This window comes from Zea mays, chromosome 5 (genome assembly GCF_902167145.1).
Source record: "Zea mays cultivar B73 chromosome 5, Zm-B73-REFERENCE-NAM-5.0, whole genome shotgun sequence".
NCBI lineage: Eukaryota > Viridiplantae > Streptophyta > Magnoliopsida > Poales > Poaceae > Zea > Zea mays.
In genome coordinates this window covers 49,533,468-49,555,535 of record NC_050100.1, presented here as the reverse complement: position 1 = coordinate 49,555,535, position 22,068 = coordinate 49,533,468, and the positions used below count along the sequence as shown (strand labels likewise).

At 42.5% G+C, this 22,068-nt stretch overlaps 1 protein-coding gene, 1 non-coding gene and 1 pseudogene across 12 annotated transcripts; all 3 read left to right on the top strand.

Annotated features, from left to right (window-relative positions):
* Positions 1-3,280: 3,280 nt before the first annotated feature.
* Positions 3,281-11,929, top strand: LOC103628183 (rRNA 2'-O-methyltransferase fibrillarin 1-like; annotated as a pseudogene).
* LOC111589437 (small nucleolar RNA snoR60) lies at positions 10,371-10,445 on the top strand. Its single transcript, XR_004849858.1, has one exon. It is a non-coding gene; the product is annotated as a small nucleolar RNA snoR60 (small nucleolar RNA).
* A 3,087-nt stretch (positions 11,930-15,016) lies between the features above and the next one.
* LOC100273733 (uncharacterized) lies at positions 15,017-21,808 on the top strand. 11 transcript variants are annotated; one of them, XM_035967812.1, is made up of 11 exons: positions 15,017-15,352; positions 15,429-16,535; positions 16,829-16,963; positions 17,056-17,089; positions 17,497-17,632; positions 17,735-17,791; positions 18,184-18,281; positions 18,483-18,554; positions 18,681-18,889; positions 19,107-19,300; positions 21,471-21,808. In XM_035967812.1, the coding sequence occupies exons 6-11, from the start codon at positions 17,744-17,746 to the stop codon at positions 21,504-21,506; spliced, it is 657 nt and encodes a 218-aa protein (XP_035823705.1). In that variant the 5' UTR covers positions 15,017-15,352; positions 15,429-16,535; positions 16,829-16,963; positions 17,056-17,089; positions 17,497-17,632; positions 17,735-17,743; the 3' UTR covers positions 21,507-21,808. The 11 variants fall into 11 exon arrangements, with proteins under 11 accessions (XP_035823705.1, XP_020408754.1, XP_035823710.1 ...); XM_020553165.2 differs by having other exon boundaries at positions 15,429-16,716; positions 21,471-21,805; XM_035967814.1 differs by having other exon boundaries at positions 15,037-15,352; positions 16,160-16,263.
* The last annotated feature ends 260 nt before the right edge of the window (positions 21,809-22,068 follow it).

Sequence of the window (22,068 nt, the reverse complement as noted above, 5' to 3'; positions counted from 1 at the left end):
GGGTATTTAGAGAAGAAATTTTATACCCCCAAATTCAGGGTGTTACAATGGGTCATGTAGCAGGGACACCGGTCCATAGTGCATCGAGGCTTTGCGCGTGGCACTAGCACATCGGCGAGAAATCGCCACCCCTGGCCGACCAAACCCGCCCAAAGAGACCACGCACACCGTCTTCATGCTCTAGTGATCATCTTGCGCCTAACTCCGGCCATGAGGCGCCCACATAGCCCTAATTCTGACGTGGTGGCTTCCTGGGTCCTCACGACGACGACGATGGTGCTCGACCTCTCTCCAAGTCCTCTAGCCGATGGTGGCTTATGGCGCTCTTGGATGAATTGGCGAGAGGGGGTCACGGTGCACGCATATATAGTCATGGGGAGGTGAAGGCGGGTGGATCGACGGAGCAGTTGGGATGGGTCGAGGCTTGGCGCGGATTCATGTCTATCACAATGGAGAAGAAGTACCCGATGAACTAGACCCACAGTCAGTGACGAGGCACATTGGGCCCGCGTGGCAGCGGCGGTAGGGCGCAGGTGCGAGCGGGGTTGCATGCAGAGGCGAGGGCAGCTAACGAGTGGGCCAACTGGGTCAGGATCGGCACGATGTGGGGTTGACGTGAGGGGCTCGCCTATCGGCGCTCACGCCTACTAGGCTTGGGAACGGGCCAGCGGCGCAGGTAAGTTGGCCCGACAGAGCGTAGGTAATCTTCTCTTTTTTTCTTTCATTTTTCTATTTTATTTTCTGATTCAAATTTAAAATTCCAATTGGATTCAGAGTTTAAATTCAAAATGCACAACCAATTATGAAATGCATATTTAATTTTATTAATTATCTTATTTTATCCTGTAATTGTATGCTTTTCGATATGAAAATCAAAATATTATTCTAGAAAACCATTCTCAGTACATCATATTAGTATTTTAGTGAATAGTTATAAATACTAAATCATCTTAAATACATTAGTTTGTATAAGGATCTTTTATTTAGTCTCTACTAAGTGAAGGTTCCTAAACAATAAAAAATCTATTTAAGATTAGTTCACCAATGAAACATGTGAGAATCTTTCTTATGTTATCCTATGTTTTCTCAAATTCTAGTTTCCAAGTTTAAATCTATCAGAGTTTAAATATCACTACTTTATAAAGAAAGGAATTATATTATTTTACTTTAACTCAATTCTTTTAGAAAAACTTTTATAAATCGAAAAATATGATTTTGGGTGTTACAATTTTTTATCTCTAGCATGCCAAGTATTTTTTGTTATTGCATGCAAAGTATTGGAAGGGCAAGCATCCGACATAAATCTGGTTATGCCTAATTACAATTTTTTTTATCTCTAGCACATCAAGTAACATAAATAGAACATTAATAGTTTTCTTAGTTTAGCTACTTATTCTGAGGACCACCTATTTTGATGCGTACAAATGATAATGACAAAATTGTAAATGTCCCGACATAAAGAAATATCTACTATACTTAAAACACCAGTTTCAACGGTCGTACTGCGTCATATTTTTATAAATAACCCCTCACATCTATCTCAAATTAACCAACACAACCTCCACGCCCATGCCCGTTAGCCAGTTGGGTGGTTAAATTAGCGTAAAATATTAAAAAAAATGGTGAAGGAGGTGGGGTTCGAACCTAAAGCCCGGAGGAAGAAGGGCGAGAGGCACCGAGTGAAGTCGTCTAACTAGTAAAACATCATGATCAATTGTTTTTATTATTGAATATAAATTGTACAGATATATATACGAGTTTTATAAAATAAAAAATATAATCGTGCCGGGTCGGATCAGCACTACGGACCGAGGCTACGGCCCAAACACGACACGACGATCGTGTCGGGCTCGCCCAAACACTATTAAATGGATTGTGCCCCGGACCAGCCCGCCAGACACGACCCATTTGGTCATCTATACCTTCGCACGATAATGATGGTCCTCGCCTCAGTTGCCGCCATCTCGTTCGTCACCCTGTTTCTTTTCTCTCTCCCCTCATGTCTCCACCTCTGTGCCACCCATTCTCGGCAGATGGCGTGGGAGTAGGCACCTCCTTCCCTTATTCGTCCGACACCAGCTCCGATACCGACCCGCGTAGTGGCTATTGCACGTCAACGAGGGTGTTTCACAGCATGCACGCACCATCATTTTCGCCGTCGTCGGACGTCTCGTTCGTCTTCCTAGCTTTCGCCCTGTTCTTCCTCCCCAACCTGCTGCCCCTGCCCACGGTCGCAGCCGCGAGCCGACCGACGCTCGTCGATGCGGGTACGGGCGAGGCGGTCTTGCTCCTGACTTTTCTTCGTGCGTGCCGCCGGGGAGGACATGATGACGCCTGTCACTCTTAGGTTATCTTGGCGATGACGAGTGCAGATCTGAGATATTGGACAACCAAGGCCTGTAGAGTGGCAGCAGTCGGCATATGCTACGGAGTTGGTGGTGTTGTTGTGTCGTTTCGGCGGGTCCAGGGCTAGAAGGCACTCGCATTCTCTCGCCCTTTTCGGACTGACGCCTGGTGCGGGTGCCTTTCGGTTTGGAGCTGCTCTGGCTGGACTTCTTTTTTCGCTTGCTTGCTCTCTCCCTATATGTATCTAGCGGTATACTAGCTATGTCCTTCTCCGGCAATGAACATGTATGACTGCCTCTTTCTTCCTGCTCTATGAAACCTTGGAGATGGGAGAGGTGAGGGATGTGGTCCCTAATTTGCTGTCTATGGTACCCCTTCAGTGGCTCAGCATCGCCTGTCTATATAGCCTTTCCTTTACCACGATGTTGACTCGGTTAGTTAGATCAAAAAAAGTATGCGAAGAGCAGAGACAATCAATAAAAGATCTTGAGATCATTTTGATGAATAGATTAGGTGGGTATTGTTGTGAGTCGTCACAACACACGGGGACTAGTCTCTACTATACTTAAAGCACCAGTTTCAACGGTCGTCCTGCGTCATCTTTTTACAAAAAAGTCCCTACATTTCTTTTTATTCAACCCGCCATCCAAGCGACGTGACAAACTCTATAGGCTCGTACACTCTGAATCTGGTGGCCTCGCTCTCCTAGCTCCCGCCACCACCGGTGGCCCTCCACACTCATCTCCCTGCCAACCCTAATCTCCAGGAAAACCCTAAACCTCGCTACCTGGCCTCCCAGGTGACCCCGCTCTCCTCCTGCCGCCACCGGATGGCCCTCCACACTCATCTCCCCTGCCAACCCTAATCCCCACGAAAACCCTAAACCCTTGCTACATGGAGGCGGCGGCTACAAGCTCCTCGTCAGCTCAGCACCATGAGGCCACCGGCTAGAGGTAGCTAACCATGACACTATCCTTGTTTTCCATCCATTTTCACAAGCGACAGAGACTTATTGCTTCGATAAATCCTGTAGGAGGACACAGAGGGAGGGGAGGCAGGTTTGATGCGACGGTCGTGGGGGCGACGGTGGCCGCAAATGTTGGAAACAGGTGACGCCTAAGAGGGGGGTGAATTAGGACTTCTAAAACTTTTACTAAACTAGGCCACAATTAAATCCCTAGAGCAAAACCTATACAAATAATCAAAACTAGAATGTGCAAACTAGGTTTTGTCTAAGTGTTGCTATCTCTACCGCAAAAGGCTAAGTTTCAATCTACACTAAATAAGTATGACTACACGATTGAAACTTAAATGCTTAATATAAATGCGGAATGTAAAGAGCAAAGTAGAGAAGCAAACTCTTGTGGATGACGCCGGTATTTTTACCGAGGTATCCGGAACCACACAAGGTCCCGACTAATCCTCGTTGGTGCCCCTACGCAAAGGGAAGCCCACGCGATGGCCAAGCACCACGGTCGAGTAACTCCGTAGAGAGCCGCGGGCCTTCTCCACGCGCAAGTGGTGCTCCGCTTCCGGCTCCTCTCGGACGCTCCCCGCCGTCTCCACTATCGAGCTTCCGGCCGAAACGCCGCGGGCCTCGTTCCCTCCGGTACACGGTGGCGGCCGTGACACAAACGCGGTTGTCACGGTCTCGCAAGACTCTCGCCCCACTCGATACAATTACAACGACTCACGCAAGAGCCGAGGGGTTTTGTGGTTTTACAAAACTCACTCAACTAACTAGGATTCACCTAGAGCAAGCGCTAAAGCGGTCTAACTAACCTAAACACTTCGCAAAGCACCTACGCTAATCACCGAGTGATTCTATTAAGCACTTGGGTGTTTGAGCACTTGGAAATATGCACTATGTGTCTTGGTATGTTGCTTGGGCTCTCACACTTGAGAATGGCCGGTTGGGGTGGTATTTATAGCCTCCACACCCCAAACTAGCCGTTGGACAGAAAGCAGCAGCTTTCTGTCGTCGGGTGCACCGGACAGTCCGGTGCACCACCGGACATCTACTGTGCAGTGTCCGGTGCACGCCACGTCAGCCGACCGTTGGCGCCTGTAGCAGTCGACCGTTGGATCCGACCGTTGCCGTCTGCCCAGTGCACACCGGACAGTCCGGTGCCGACCCACCGGACAGACCGGTGCTACAGCCAGAGAGCGCCTGTCTGTGGCCTCTCTGCGCAGACTGTCCGGTGCCACACCGGACAGTCCGGTGCACACCGGACATCAATGTCCGGTGCACCACCAGGCGCTGGCTGACAGCCCTCATCTTGGATTTCTTCGCTGATTTCTTCGGGTTTCTTTTGTTCTTGAGTATTGGACTCCTATGCATCTTTTTATGTCTTCTTTTGAGGTGTTGCATCCTCATTGCCTTGGTCCAATTCTCTTTGCATCCTGTGAACTATAATTATAAACACTAGCAAACATATTAGTCCACAGGTTGTGTTAATCATCAAACACCAAAACTCAATTAGCCAAATGGCCCGGGGTCCATTTTCCTTACAATCTCCCCCTTTTTGGTGATTGATGACAACACAACCAAAGCAAGCAAATAATACAAGTTTTTGAATTAGAATATGCAATCTACTTGCTAAGATGCATGATTGTCCCCACAATGTGATATTATGGACTTAAGCCTCCCCCTAACTCCATAATTCACTTACTTCCTATTTTTGGACCAAATAACCAAAACCACTTGAAAAGCCATTTGTAGATATAAAATTTTAAATTGGTGGTGTTTGGTGTTTGATATAGTTTTCATTGCTTTGGTCCCTAAACTTCTACCCCTATGGCATCAACCACCGAAAAGGAAGACATTAAAAGCATGTAGGAAGTAAATAACAGCTTGCCCTCAACAAGAATTGTATCAAATGATATCACTAGAAGGATATTAAAATAAACCATATGAATGATACCAGTTGAAAGGAACTCCCCCTAAATGAGTGTTCTTTTTAGAAAGAAGTTTCTCCCCCTTTTTAGAGATGAAGAAATACTCCCCCTGACAGAGATCTTAGGAAAAAGCATGTGAAAATTAGAGGTGCAAGACATGATTTGAAAAGACTAACTTCCCTTATGCATAGGTAATAGAATATGAGTTAACCACTTATGCATTTAGCAACATGGAAGTATATGATATGAAATATAGTCTAATCAAATATTGGAGAAGACATGTAAATGATACTAGATGCAGTCTCAAAAGATACCGATTGAAATTCAATGGCGAGCTTGAGAGACATGAGAGTTCTTGGAGATTTTGCAGTGGAAGATTGTTGTCTTTCTCTGGGGACCTTATTTTCCTTACAATGAGACTATCACATAAAATAGACTTGAAAAGGTGTTAGTCTCAAAGTGTTAGATTATAGAGTAATCTCCCCCTAAAGGTGTGCATACAAGTTTTGAATACTTGTAGGAGACATGCACTTTGATTTGATATCAAGAGGGGCAAATTATCTACAATCCTAACTTTGGCACATATAAGTTAAATGATACAACTTGTAAAAATCAAAATTTTCAATTGATGCATCATTTACTATGGAGTGATATAAAAGCTATGTGCCGTGCTTAAATAAACATTTTAAGCCATGTAGGTTTGCTTAAGTGTATGTGTTAAAAGCAAACAATCCTACCATATGATTTACCTAGTATGCATGATTTTAAACAAAAGTACATAACAAATGTAATACTAGGCAAGAAGGGTAAACTAGATAAAAGGTAAATAGATACGCATATCTAAAAACAAAAAATACAATAAAACTAGTTACCTTAGTCATGGGTGGGAAATTTGGGTCCAAAATTTTCACTAACCCACTTGGCAATAAACTTGATCCAACATGATGTATCCCATGATATACATCCCAAATTTGCCAAGTCTCCAAATTTCCCGATTACCTTTGGTCCACTCACTTTCCTTTCGGGATCCAAACCTTCTTGGTGCTTTTCATGGTTGAAATTATTTCCTTTGGCACCCAGATGCGTTTGGCCCCCTTTCCTTTGTTGGCTTGCTTGTTGGCCTTGATTGCTATCACCTTTCCATTCTTCTTCTTTTTTATTAAGTATGGTGTAGCAGTCTTTTTATCCACCTTTTTGATGTAGGTGTTGGAGATTTTGCTTGATGGCTTTTGCTTGAGCTTTTGCCTTTGTTTATCCCCGGTCATCTCCTTGCATTAGAAAGACTTGTGGCCTTCCATGTGGCATAGCCTACAAATCACAGTTTCTCCCTCTACAGGCTTGTTCACTCCCGCAGTGGTGTTATCCTGTGGGGGTCGGATTTGTTTGGCTTTGCCTTTCTTGTCATACAAAGCCTTGCCAAGGCGAGCCACTTCTTGCTTTAATTGTTCATTTTCCTTTGCAACCTCATCCGAACATGTCTCTACATCAATATTCTCAACAATGCCTTGGTTGCAGGGGTTAGAATCATCAATTAAATCAAAGCAGGAAGTAGAAGCATCTTTCTTAATTATTTCAGGTATTTCTACTAAAGATGCTGCTGGGGTGCTACCAATGTTTTCTAGCTTAGTAGTTAGCTCATTATTGTGTATGCTAAGAATTTCCATTTTCTCTAGCAAATTTTCAATAGTTTCTTGGGAACTAGCTAACTTAGCCTTAAGTTTTTCATTCTTTTTAATAAGGCTATCATCGGTAGCAGTGGATGGAGCACTAGATTCTAATAGCTCAATTTTAGTTGATAGCTCACAGTTTAAGTTTGCAAAAGTTTCAAATTTTTCTAGCAAACCTTTGTAATCATTTTGAGAGCTAACCAACTTATTTTTCAAAGTTTTAAGTTGAGCTTTTTGCTTAGTGCAGACATCCTGGAAAAATTCTACGGCTTTCGCAAGCTCATCTACAGAGGGCTTTCCCTCACCTTCATCATCACTACTACTTTCATCACTAGAAGATGGAATGCTTTTGTTACCTCTTGCCATAAGGCATTTGTGTGATGACCATGATGAGAGTGATGAGGACCGGTGGCTGCGCGTCCTTGGAGGTTCATCTTCACTTGAAGAATCATCCCAAGTTCTAACACTTGTTAGCGCCTTGCCTTTGCTCCTCTCCTTTTTGGGTTTGGCCATATTTGGACAGTTGTCCCTGAAGTGGCCCTTCTCCCCACATGCGAAGCATCCTCTCTTCCTTTGCTTTTTCATGTCAATGTTAAAGAGAAGAACCTCGACCTGCAGGGGCACACCCATTAGATTAATCTTGCGAATCATCCTCATTACCTTTCCGACGCGTCAGATTGTTTCTTCGTCCTCGGAGGATGATGTGCATGGTTGATTATCTTCATCATCATCACTTTCTTCTTCTTTCTCTTCTTCACTTGAGGAACTTGGAGTGGGAGCCTTCTTTTTGCCCTTCCTTTCATCACATGCAAAAGCATATGGTCTTGAGGAAGTTGGCTCCTCTCCCCGACTCATTTTTCGCGACATCTCAAAGGCCGCGATTTTCCCAATTACAATGGTCGGGGTCATGTTGCTCAAGTCCTCCATGTTGTGAAGGATGGTGATGATGCTCCCATATCTTTGTTGTGGCAGCAGGGAGATAATCTTCCTCACAATGTCCGCATCACCTAGCTTATTAATGCCAATAGAATTGAGCTCATTGATAATTAGATTCAATCGAGAATACATGTCTCTAACAAGCTCATCATCTTTCATGGCAAAAGAATTATACTCATTTAAGACTAGGCAATGTTTTTGCTCACGGACATTGGATGTGCCGTCATGGAGCTCATGCAATTTTAGTCAAATCTCATTAGCAGTTTTCAAGGTAAATACTTGATTAAAAATATCCATGCTAAGAGATTCATACAAGCAATTTTTGGCTCTAGCATTTAAATGGATTTCTTTTTCCTCACTCGTGGTGGGTTTCTCGGGATTTTTGAGGGGTTTCATCCCGTCACGAGTGACTCTCCAAACACCTAGATCAACGGCCTCTAGGTAACAAGCCATTCTAGCACTATAATATGGGAAGTTAGTGCCGTCGAAGTGTGGTGGCCTATGGGTATCCATCCCTTCCTCTAAAAAGCATCGGCTCTTTTAGCGGTGAAGCTAAAGCGTTTCAAATGAGCCAAACCGGGCTCCGATACCACTTGTAGGAAACGGGTGACGCCTAAGAGGGGGGGTGAATTAGGACTTCTAAAACTTTTACTAAACTAGGCCACAATTAAATCCCTAGAGCAAAACCTATGCAAATAATCAAAACTAGAATGTGCAAACTAGGTTTTGTCTAAGTGTTGCTATCTCTACCGCAAAAGGCTAAGTTTCAATCTACACTAAATAAGTATGACTACACGATTGAAACTTAAATGCTTAATATAAATGCGGAATGTAAAGAGCAAAGTAGAGAAGCAAACTCTTGTGGATGACGCCGGTATTTTTACCGAGGTATCCGGAACCACGCAAGGTCCCGACTAATCCTCGTTGGTGCCCCTACGCAAAGGGAAGCCCACGCGAGGGCCAAGCACCACGGTCGAGTAACTCCGTAGAGAGCCGCGGGCCTTCTCCACGCGCAAGTGGTGCTCCGCTTCCGGCTCCTCTCGGACGCTCCCCGCCGTCTCCACTATCGAGCTTCCGGCCGAAACGTCGCGGGCCTCGTTCCCTCCGGTACACGGTGGCGGCCGTGACACAAACGCGGTTGTCACGGTCTCGCAAGACTCTCGCCCCACTCGGTACAATTACAACGACTCACGCAAGAGCCGAGGGGTTGTGTGGTTTTACAAAACTCACTCAACTAACTAGGATTCACCTAGAGCAAGCGCTAAAGCGGTCTAACTAACCTAAGCACTTCGCAAAGCACCTACGCTAATCACCGAGTGATTCTATTAAGCACTTGGGTGTTTGAGCACTTGGAAATATGCACTATGTGTCTTGGTATGTTGCTTGGGCTCTCACACTTGAGAATGGCCGGTTGGGGTGGTATTTATAGCCTCCACACCCCAAACTAGCCGTTGGACAGAAAGCAACAGCTTTCTGTCGTCGGGTGCACCGGACAGTTCGGTGCACCACCGGACATCTACTGTGCAGTGTCCGGTGCACGCCACGTCAGCCGACCGTTGGCGCCTGTAGCAGTCGACCGTTGGATCCGACCGTTGCCGTCTGCCCAGTGCACACCGGACAGTCCGGTGCCGACCCACCGGACAGACCGGTGCTACAGCCAGAGAGCGCCTGTCTGTGGCCTCTCTGCGCAGACTGTCCGGTGCCACACCGGACAGTCCGGTGCACACCGGACATCAATGTCCGGTGCACCACCAGGCGCTGGCTGACAGCCCTCATCTTGGATTTCTTCGCTGATTTCTTCGGGCTTCTTTTGTTCTTGAGTATTGGACTCCTATGCATCTTTTTATGTCTTCTTTTGAGGTGTTGCATCCTCATTGTCTTGGTCCAATTCTCTTTGCATCATGTGAACTATAATTATAAACACTAGCAAACATATTAGTCCACAGGTTGTGTTAATCATCAAACACCAAAACTCAATTAGCCAAATGGCCCGGGGTCCATTTTCCTTACAACAAATTTGGTAGTGGTAGAGGTGAGAGAGGGGAAGGGAGGGAGAGGTGGTAGGACGCCTAGGGGCGGCCGTGGTGGTGGCATGAATGGCGGGAGCAAGGCTGTTGTGGTGGTGCACAAGCACGCTGGTGTCTTCATCTCCAAGTCCAAGGAGGATGCGCTCTGCACCAAGAACATGGTCTCGAGAGAGTCTGTGTACGGAGAGAAGCATGCTTCCGTTCAGGTTCGTGATTGCTTATTCTTGTCCCATTTTATCTTCTTGTTTTATTATTAGACATGAATTGCTTATGTTGTGTGTACTGCGAGTGAGTTGACCTGTTTTAGGTAGTCGATTTTGCGTTCAGTAAATCTGTACGTTGTCAAGGTTCGGATATTGTTCCTTTTTCGTGTTATCTGTTTATCCAAGTACGTTATATGTATCTTTATTTAGAATCTAAAATGTAATTTGGTTGAAATTCAGTCCATAAGAATATATGCTTTGTAAACTTGCTACAACATTCTGGGCTTTTAGCTCTGGAAATGATGATCTTACTCAGATTCTCCTTCAAGAGATCTAGATGGGTGATGCAAATAAGAGTTTCTAATGCGCTCATGCCCAATGAAATGTAAATTAGTTAATTATTTTCCTTTCCATTTTTATGATAAGGAATCGCTCTAAATAATTGTAATGACATAGGTTTTAAACTCGTCCATTGGGATTTTGGTTGTAGAACTGGTTTATTTCTACTATTTGATTATTTGGGCATTGTAGAATGATGATTGAACAAAGGTTGAATACAGGGTGTGGAACCCCTTCCATTCGAAGCTGGCTACTATTGTGCTTGGTGGTGTTGACAACATCTGGATTGTAAGTAGACTTTGTTAACTCAATCTGCTTGAGTTCTATATGTTTTTTGCAAGTAGAAACTATGGTGCTGTTATAGCTGACAATTTGTTAATATATATGTAGGCTCCTGGTACTCGTGTGTTGTATCTTGGTGCTGCTTCTGGCACAATTGTGTCTCATATGTCTGATATTCAGAATCCCTTCCCTTTCGTAGTGCGCATGTGTAATGGTAGAAAGAAAAGGTGAACTAGAGATTGTTGTCTTTCACTGTTTATATTCTTTCATTTTTACACTTATCCAGTGTGTTTGATTGCCAAACCATTGCATTTTTAATTGTTCTATAAGTTGCAAATTTGGTTATGTGTGCAGCACTCGAACCCCTTAAAAAGTTGGCTGAAATTACTTCAAAACTCCGGTAGGGTCTTTGTTGCCACTTGATGTTTTTTATTTGTGTACTAAGGCCGCGTCGGATCTAAGTTGTTGCATTTTGGCGCTCTGCGCAAATGTCATCGACGGAGGCGAAGGCCGTGGCGGTCTTAGAGTCTGTGCTGTGCTTGGAGAAGTGGGCGGCATACAAGAAGGCCCTTGCAGACAGGAAGAAGGCGCTTGAGAGCCATAAGATCATATTCACTCGCTCCAAACAGTATGCCTAGGAGTACGACACAGAGGTGAGCACGATTTGTGCCACCTTCTCGTCATCGCAGTTTATTGCGCTACCCCTGCTCTGCTTAGCTACGATAAATTTCTAGGACATTGTTGCGCCTACATCCGATCTGGCGATCTGATTTTGTTTCGTATAGGATCGCTGATTTTGTTTCATATAAGATTGCTGATTTTGTTTCTTATAGAATCATTTTTGTTTGAAATTGGTGTGCTCATAGCAGTGTTAGTTGAAATTGTGAATGTTGATTGTTATATCAGCCACCATGTCAGTCGTGTTTATTGATTTCGTGCAAGGGAAAAATTAGTTTGTCGTGACTCTAGGAGTCCACTGTCCATGTGGGCAGAATAGCTTTTTCCCTGATGACTAACAAGACTATGATTGAATGTTGCAATATTGGTTGAGTTGGGAAATATGATAGCATTTACCATTAGTATTTCATCCCTCTTTATTAAGGTAGGACCTAAGCAAATCTATTATTATACATTTACGCTTTGGTAGGAGAAGGAGCTTGTGCAGCTCAACCATGAGGATCGGTTGAAGGGTGGGTTCTATGTGAGCCCAGAGGCCAAACTTGCTATATAATTGAAACTGGTACTTCTCTGGATTGGTGCAAGTGGTTTTGAATTCACCTGGGACTACATAGTTCAAGGACTTGAACCGAATGCTAATCTTGTATGCACTCAATACCATGTGAAAATATAATACTAGATTCCTTGGTTTGAAGAAAGCAACTTCCTAAACTCATGGTGTTTATTTAACATATTTGTCAAAAAGAAGAATGTTGATTTATGTTTCTCTACAGATGATGACCCTCTCCCTTGCTGCATTAGGATCCTTGATGTGGCTTAGGAAGAACAAGCCTAGGACTTTGGTTCCAATAATTTATGCATATGCTCTACTCTTGGCAATAATGCCATCTATCACCAGGTAAACAACGCTCCACTTTGTTTATTTGTTCTTATTTACCCTGTTTTCTAAATAGAAAGTGCTTTATTACAAGAAATAATAATTTCTAGATTTGTATGTCATCTCTTTTTGTCGCTAAGCCATGTGTATAGATTATTCTAGCATGATTTGTATGGAATCAAGACTAAAAGGCTTTATTATTGTTGCTTGTGTTGTCAATTAGTTTGAACTCAGGAAGATTATCTAAGTTCTTAACTGCTTCAACAATCAACAACCTTTGTTGCCTGCTGCAACCTGGCGAGGCGCCACCCCTCGCGACGGTGGAACTCCTCATCGAGGCGCGCGCGTTGGGATTCGCGGCGTGCGGCGGCGCATCCACCAGCGACCCGAGTTGGCCTTCTAGGAGCTCCGGACCATCGAGCCCGTGTGGGCCGAGCTCGACGCGATAGGCATCCCGTACACTATTCTTTTGATGTCTTTCTCTTGTTGCAGTTTTTTGCCAGTTAATCTTCTAAATGTGTTGTCAAGATGCTACCAAATTAATGGCAAATAAAAAAATTAGTGCGGGTAAAATTGTTCTCTTTCTGGTTCAAGTTTTTGTTTGGAAGCCAACTCAATTTCTAAATCATATAGCATCTTCATGACATCTTCTTTCTCTTGTCGTAGTTTTTTTTGCCAATTAAGTAAATAACATCAAACAATGTTGGAAAACATAACGAGGACCTACCTCTTCTTTTGCCGCTTCAAGCTTTTCTCTGTTAGTACTATTTATGCCATCTTTTCGAGTTCTTCATGTCTCCTGTCAATTTCTTTCTTTTTGGTTTTCCGTTCTTTATGCACCATCCTATCAGTTTTGATACATGTAGTCTTTCTTATTGTGTGGGTGCTTTCTAGGCTCAAATAGCCAATTAATGATAATGAATTACCCTAGGCTGATACTTTCTATTCTAGCACAAGTAGCTAGCTTTGATGTTTTAACTTCTCTGCAATATGAACATGCAAATTTTAACCACCTCATTTGTTTTTTAATAAGTTGAAACAAATTGTTGGTTATTATTCCCCTTGTCTGGTCGCTCTCATTTAAGATGTGGCTTAGATATTCCTACTCAGAGGGCTGGTACATGTTTTTTTATGCTTACCTCTTTTCATTTATCAACCATGTTGGTTATTCTTCTTTTGTTACGAGCGCTTTATCTATTACTTGCTATGCATGCCTTCACTGCATTCTTCTTTTGTTACGAGCGCTTAATCTATTATTGAACTGAATGGTGTCACAAGGCGAGAGCTTACACCCGCAATTATCCAAACTTGTTCTCAGATTTGCAACCATTCGCACACTTAACAAGGTTGATCTGATGCACTACTTATTTCTTTACACTAGCTGTTCTCGGTATTATGTTCTTCTCATTAAAGTAGAACTTTTGATTGTGTATTAGTTTCCAATTTCTTCAAGTGGTATTTGGTGTGAAATAATTTAATCTTTCTCTTCAACACATTTTATTTACTGCCTTCAGGAATTAGGATTCAATCTCCCCACTAACTGTATATTTTTTCTTCCGTCTTTACTATTATTTCTACACACTAGCTATTTTTGGTATTATGATCTTCTCGTTTAAGTAGAACTTTTGATTGTGTATTAGTTTTCAATTTCTTCAAGTGGTATTTGGTAAGAAATATATTAATGTTTCTCTTTAGTACATTTTTATTACCGCCTTTAGGATCCAGTCTCCCCTGTAGCAGTACAATTTTTTCTGCCTTTACTATTGCTTAATGGATTTGACATTGCCATTTTCTTGTTGTTTGCTAGAATGCCAATTATTTTTGAGATATTTAAATAAACCCCTTATGCATACTTTAGCAAGTCTTGATGGTTTGAGGAAAACTCTGTAGAGTCACTGAACATGCCAAGAAGTCTTCAAGATTAACATCGAAATTGGTGTCTTCCCTGAAAAACTTCAACAATAACAAAGCGAAGATGATCCTTATCAGACACTTGATACCATATATGTTGCTCATGTTTCATTAAGTTGGGAGGCTCTGCATTGCACCTATGTGCACCTGATCCTTTTCGTTGTACCACAACATGATAATCCTACAACCTACAGCTCTGCTGCTCAAGCATTCTAGCAATTGCTTCAGGTCCCAACTTTTTAAGGAAATATTATTTGAGTTATGTTGTTGTCTTCTATTATCACAATTGTAGCCTAAACCATCAAAATGTGTTCCTATGGGCTGTAAAATGTTCACTGAACTTTAGTGTTGGTTATGGTTTTATAGACTTATGTTCTGTAGGAAACTTGAGGTGATCCTATGGAGATTTTGTTGGTGCCGATAACATTATTGAGTCTATTGATGTTTTCATTGACCATGATAAGGTCACGGCTCACTTGAATGTATATTCTTCTTTGTCCTGACATTTTTAAGGGCTGTTTGGTTTGTGGCTAAACGTGTCACACTTTGCCTAAGGTTAGTCGTTCGAATTGAAGAACTAACCTTAGGCAGAAAAGTGTGGCAAAGTGGGGCAAGTTAGTCATCAAACCAAACATGCCCTTAATTTGTTATTCCAAGGTACACATATATTACTTCTTTCAGAGTGTCCAAAGAATATATTTGGTGGGTTTTTAATTTTTATGTGTTTTGCTGAAGTATAACACATGATTGGAGTCTGAACTAATATACAGTTTTATCGAATAATTTGTGCATCGTCGTAGGGTACGGGCACCTACCTAGTATCAATTAACCACCTGTTTTGAAGAGCGACATAATTTAACAAATTCCTCTCCCGTCCCCTTTCCCTTCGGGGATGGTATTCGTCGTCTTGGCTTCATCCTCTCGCCCGCCGTCTCGACTGTAGCAAGCGGGGCTGCTGTCCGCCGCATTCAGGAGCCATGCGTGAGGGGATGAGGGAGAGGGACAGAGGCGGGAGCCCGGATGCGTCAGGTCCTCCGCCCTTCCGCGGCCCGGCGTACAAGACGAAGCTGTGCGCGCTTTGGAGGGGCAGGGGCGGCTGCCCCCGCCCCAACTGCGGTTTCGCCCACGGCGAGGCTGAGCTCCGAAGGCCGCCCCCTCGCGCCTCCTTCCAGCCTCGCCCACGACCTGGTATGCACCACGCGCACCTCCTTCCGTCCCTCCCTCCCGCTCTCATTATGGATCCGCGCTTAGTTTGTCGTTTTAGGGCTTTGCATCACCTTATCATCTTCTTCTGGGTTTTACCGTACCCAAAATGTTGTCGATTCCATGCCAATTTGTCGGATTAGGTTATTTGGATGGTTTCCCGAGCAAGAGACACCAGTGCGCTCTTCTTCAAAGAGATGCATATTCGGCCTGTTTATTCATCGAGTTATTGGGATGATTGGTTGATGACTGGAGACACAGCCCAATGTTTGAATGCTAGTGGTGCAGCAAACACTGACAGATAGCAATGTGATCTGAATCATATGATCTCAGGAGGAGAGTTAGCGAACAGGGAAGATAGTTGCAACTGCAAGAATTATATAATGTTAACAATTTGCAAGTGCATCCTTTGAGGATGTACAAATGGGGTTGCAGATGTTAATGGCTGACAATTCTGGGAGGTTTTATAGTTTCTACCCGTTGCTGAGAAGACTCTACCCTTCAATTGCATAACAGTATGATGGTTTGGCACCTGAATCTTTTCTCAGTTTGTGTTATATCTTCTCATCTTATGGTGCATATACACCATGATTCCTGTGTAGTGGTACTTGAACTGAGTGCTTGCTGCCGCAGAACACAAAAATCATCAACAAGCCTGATTTCATTGCAGATAATCTTGGCATTGCTGGTTATTATTTTGATTTTACAATAGATATCTCATGGACAGATTTGTTGAGATTGACTGCTTCCAGAGGATGGCACATCTTATTTCCATCCTGGCCTTTGTTTCAGTTGGCAATCGGTCATTTATGATACTTGAATGCTTAACCTGCCTCAGAAGAACTGAACATGGAAGATATTATACATTTTATCTTCTCGATGGGATTCATGCTATGGTCAGTGAGCTTTAACAATGCTATTAGAAGCTTTTGCAACTAATTGAAACATGCCGTTTGAATACACTGCATCAAGCTATATCTGTGGCTTTATTGTTACCTGCACTTCAAGTATCATCTTGGAACAAGATTTTTGGCAGTCATATGGATAACATCTGATCAAATGAAATTAAATTTATTTGGTGCTATTCGAGTTTTGGAAGATTTTACGTCATGGTGATTGGAACATGACATCTAATTAATTTTGGTGATTCCATCCAAATTTACTTCAGGTGATTCGTATTAGAAGTACTGGATCAATTCTAAGTGGTTAATCATGATAATCATGTATTGGCATCTACTCTTTCATTAGTTGTATTGGCTCGTCTGTGTTTGTGGTCTATGGTGTATTGGTGTTATTGTGGGCCCTCTAATTTTTGAGCTAATTGAATAACCATATGGCTCAAGGTTGTGGTAAGGTTAATGGGTTTCTGTGTTGCCTTGTATCTATGCAGCCCCATCTAACTCTTGTTCTTTGATGGCATAATGTTTTTTTGGGTAAATCTTCCACCTTCCTGATTTGTAGGGAGAAGGGATTACAGAGATCATGAGTTTAGACTCAGGCCTGATAGAAGACACTCACCCCATGGGAGGTATTCCCCTGAAAGAGATATCAGGCGTCGTTCATTTCATGATAAGAGACCAAGTTCTGAAGATAGGGGTAATCACTTTTTCTGTGCACATTTGTGCCAATAAAAATATTTGCCACTGTCCATTGTATCTTCTAACTACTCCCTGAGATTTGATTTGCAGGATCTAGTCATTCAAGATCACCTATTAGGAAGAGGTATGTAGGAACGAATAACAATTATTAGGGATTCAAGATCTAGTCATTAGAAGTACTTAAATTTGTTTATTACATCGGGCTAGTTTATCTTCATGTACCATCATGACTTAATCCCTGCTAATTTATTGGTTTCCTAATTTTTTATATGTGCGAGCTGCAATGTTAAGTTTGTGGTTTATGAGACCTTTTATTCTATTGTTCAACCATGATCTACCATGGAGTCTCATTACCATCCATTTATAACTTTGGGGTGGGGTTGTAGCCGTGTAGGGTCATGAATGTTGGTATCACCAAGGAGGGTTTTGATCTTATGTTAGGCATGTGATCTGTATACATGCTTTTTTTGCAAGTTTATGGCTTGCTTGTGAAATTGCCTATCTTTATGTTTATGTTCTATGGCTGCTCAGTGAGAGAAAACATAGTAAAAGTCCTGATGGTGGAGAAACCGATTCATCCGTAAGTGTTCGAAGTCCTGATAACGAAGACAGAGGAAAAGATGAAAGGTACTTAAGCAGTGATGAGAAAAATGGTCATGAAGATCAAGTAAGTTTGAACTATGCGATCCATCTCATTGTCATGATAACATGCAACTGATTCTATCCCCATATTCCTAGACCTTCTTATATATTTACATGTGCTCTGCAGCTGAAACAAATGCATCTGGACATGGAAGCATTGCGTGAAGACAAATCAAAGCTGGAGGTCAGTTTGTTTTTCAGAACATGTCTTACATAATGATTACTTATCACCTTGAGTTGTTAATATATTCAGAGGAATAGGAATGATAATGCATGGATTCCATCATTTTATTTTATTCGTCCGGTGGTTATGGTTTTGACTTTTTTAGTTACTCTATGATTTGAATTGTTCCCTTTTTTTTGTTAATTTTCTGCCTTAACTGTAATGGTAGTGATGAAACTTTATTGTTGTGGGATTTCTCATCTATGTCACAAGACATTTCAATTAACCCATTTTGACCAAGTAGAACTTCTGGGGATGAAGACTAAGCAACAGTCCTGATCATCAAATTAGCATAATCAACCTTGGTTGTATATATAGATATTTTAATTTTTTACTGGTTCAATATATCACAGATGATATTAGAGAAGAAGACTGATGAAGAGCACAAACTTTGTAGCAGAGTAGAAGATCTTGAATTGCAATTGAACAAAGAGAAAGAAGATTGCCAAAGGTTGTATATTTCTACAAAATACTCTCTCCGTTCTTTTTTATTTGTCGCGTTTTAGTTCAAAAATGAACTAGCGGACGACAAATATTCGAGAACGGAGGTAGTACTTCTTTTCATATCAGTTGGTGGGTTCTTCAGCATTAGAGAAGATCACCGAGTGTTTGTCCCCACTTCCCCTGCCCTAACGCCTCCTTTTCAATTTAGGATGTCCTCCAAAACCAAAAAGCTAATCAAAGCACATGGGCGTTATATAAAAGCACAGGAGGATTTAAAGAGGCAGGCTTCTTTTCCCCATATATTAAATGTACCTTTACTTGTGTATGGTCTGAAATAAAATATAATAGCACTCCTAGTCCTAATCCTTACATGATTACTGCATGTTCACCATTTTGAGGTCTGCAGGTCTCAGGCTCGCTTTGAGAGGCTAGCAGATTTGCTTGCTTCAGATATTTTGAAGCCTTGTACCAAGGAGCAGGGTTCCATAGGGATTACTGCCAATGAAGATCCATATAATGCTAATGAAATGAGCCCAAGTGACCAAAGACAAAACCATGTTTCAGCATCGAGAAAAAGACTTATTTCCCTCCCAACAAGTGAAGAAGCAAAAACTGGTAAACCTACATGAAATCTTTGTAGACATAAATTTGATCCTGGAATGTTATTGTTTATCCATATTGATCAAGTCTGTCAAGATAGTTATCACCTATTCTTCACTTTCCCCTCTTACTAGTTGATGCTTGACATATCTCCTATTCTCACAGTGCATCATAATCTTGAATATGTGCACATTTATCACATTTTTTTCATGTGCAAACTGTTCTTTTTCAGGAAAGAGACAGAGAGAGAATGGTGATGATATGATCCCAACATCAGAGAACTATAGACCTGAAGATGCCCTAGAACATCTCCAAGATAGCAAGGGAACTGATCTACCAGAATCATTTACAGTGAAGAAGTTAAGGGAGGGTGACAACGATGATGTAGGAAACATTGTCTCTTCAAGCAATATTTTTGCGGATAGGGTGAGACGTCTTTCTTGCATTAACTCATTAGCATAATTGTTTATAATCATTTACTAAGTATGTCATGATCTCAGTGTTTTAAAGGCGTCACCAAGGTGTCTAGGCGCCTTGCTCGCCTACCTTGCCTAGGCGCCGCCTAGGCGTCCAGGCGGTGGTCTAGTGTCTTGCCTCACCATACCGCCTTAAGAACCATGCATGATCTGTTGCCCCCATTATATTATGAGACGTTCTCTGAATCTCTGTAATGCCCTTTGTTACCCTACAGCTATTGTAGTTCTGTAAATTCCATGGAAATTTATGTATGTTTTTTGTTAGGTTGGTATCATAGAAATTAGGGGAGGTTTCAGAATATGGGTCTCGATACACATGCATCACTAAGATATAATACTCAATTCTCGCGACTTTCGAAATTTGATATTGGGGATACCCGAACTTTATTTCAGGTGTTTTTATCCCATTTTCTGTTTCCCTTCTTTTTCTTTGCCATTTTATTTCTGAACACATGTTAGTGGACCATTACGCAGTTGCCACTTATCCCTTCACACAGAATACATCTGGAGGCTGACCACTGTCCACAGTCACTTGCTCTCTCTGGTCTAGTGAATCATTCCCGTAGCAACCACTTTCTTCTTCTCTTCGTCACCTCACACACATGGATCACAATGTCCTCTTCAGTCACTGCAAGGTATGATCTGACCAGGTTGGAGTTGATGCACCACACAGATACCATGTGGGCAGCCAATTTCTGTGTCATGAACAGCCAAGTAATTGTGTGAGCTCCTTGCATGCCTTCCCAAGTTCCCATACAACCGCACCTGGACTCTTCCAGCACTGCAAGAGCACTAAACTTCGGTCTGCTCCTCCCCTGTGCTGCGGTGGGCGCCCATATGTGACAATGCTCGCCAAGTGCCTGATATCATGCAGCCACCCTCCATGGTTTCCTCTAGGGCTTGGACGTGGGGGTGGATGAGGATGTGGCAGTTGTCAACAGTTTCATTAGCTCGCGCATGATTGATAAGCGGCCAATACCGAGCTCAAACTCCTTGAAGGAGCTGTCAAACTCCTTGAAGGAGCTGCCGCCTGCTGGCCAGTACGCACCTCCCATACTATCTCACAGACCTTCCCAACTTTGATTCGCTGCTGTTGCTTCCTGTTCTGCATTTTCCCCCACTCCCCACCGCTGGAACTGGCTGCTGCAGTGCAACTCCGAAACAGCAGCTGGCATCCTTAGGCGGCGCTTCAGGACGAGTGATATTCAACCGTGGGCCGACAGTGGCACAATTCCGGAGCACACTCAGGGGGGCGGTCCTGAGGAGGGTGCGGTGCAAAGGAGGAACTGACGGTGGAGGTCGAACCAGCAGGAATGGCAGCACACGAGATGAGACAAACAGGAGAGCCACACATCTTTGTGTTGGACCACTCACCCTCGAGAGGTGTTTGGTTGCCTGGGCAAGCCTCTAGGCTATGCTATCCATTGATCAATCTTACTGAACTATTGAATAACTGTGGAGGAACATATGTCTATTTTTGTACAAATAGAGTGGACTAAATCTTCATGTAGCTATATAGATGGCACCAGTAATGGTTACAGTGATTGACATTTGAATTGTTCAGCAATAATAACTTATCTATATGTAGCCCCATGTTACCAAGCAGTATCCAGCAACTGAGTTATGGTACCATTAACTTTCTTTGTTATTATCTATTATGTAGAACATGAAATAGCCTTATTTTAGCATGTCCTTGGTCAACCAACTCATTGAATATGCATCTTATTATTTAGAAAAAATATGTAATGAAGCAAATCTTAGTCATTTACAAGCTGTAACAATATTTTTCACCTTGATCATTTTCAAGAAGTTAGCGGTGTTTTCTAGGGTCTGATGGATTCTTGTGGCATTTTGAGTCATCTTTGTATCTCTTCTAGCCTATAATTTATCTTTTAAAACATTTTACTGTACCATGGAATATTAAGTTGTACTTTGCCTGACTTAAATGTATTTTGATTTTTCTCCATTGCTCTAAGATTTTGTTGGTGCCACTTTCTGTTTCGGATACTTATAGCTCATTTATCATTTATGTAAGAGATTTGAATATGTTCTGAAAAATAGCTTTTGTATGCAGTTTTTGAAACAAACTCTTGATACTATGTCTTATGTTTTTCATTTAGTACACGGGCGATGATGAGGAAGTTGATGTTGATTAGTGAGCGGATGCTGTCGGTGGTTGATAATGATTTGAGCTGTAGGAAGCTATCTCAACAGACGACATGGATGCCAGCTTCTAAAACTACTTTTATGCCTTTTGCATTGGGTAATAGGGGCTGGTATATCTGGTAGAGCTATTTATGTGCTTAGACTTGAGTTGTGATGCTGTCAAACATATCTATACTTCTTTTTCTTTTGTGTCTCCTGGGGCTCGAAGAGGATACTAATCTGTGCTCGCCTCATGTATTATTCTTAGCCAGTATGAGTATTATTTGAGACTTTTGGATTGGTTGTGTTATTCCGCCTCAGCCTCAGGTTACAAACCATGCATCCATATCCATCTACCTATCAGGAAATGCATGCGTGATCCTTAAACTTACCGAAGGTCTTCTAAGTCTGTATTCTGATACTAGAGGTTCATAGAGTTTGTGGACTTATGTTCAAAGTGCACAAAAAATGTTTACAAGTTTGACTTGTCAACATGGAATCTCAACATTGCCATGCTATGTACTTCATGTTAGCGACCTTAGGGCGTTCTGAGTATTTTATACTTGAATGACA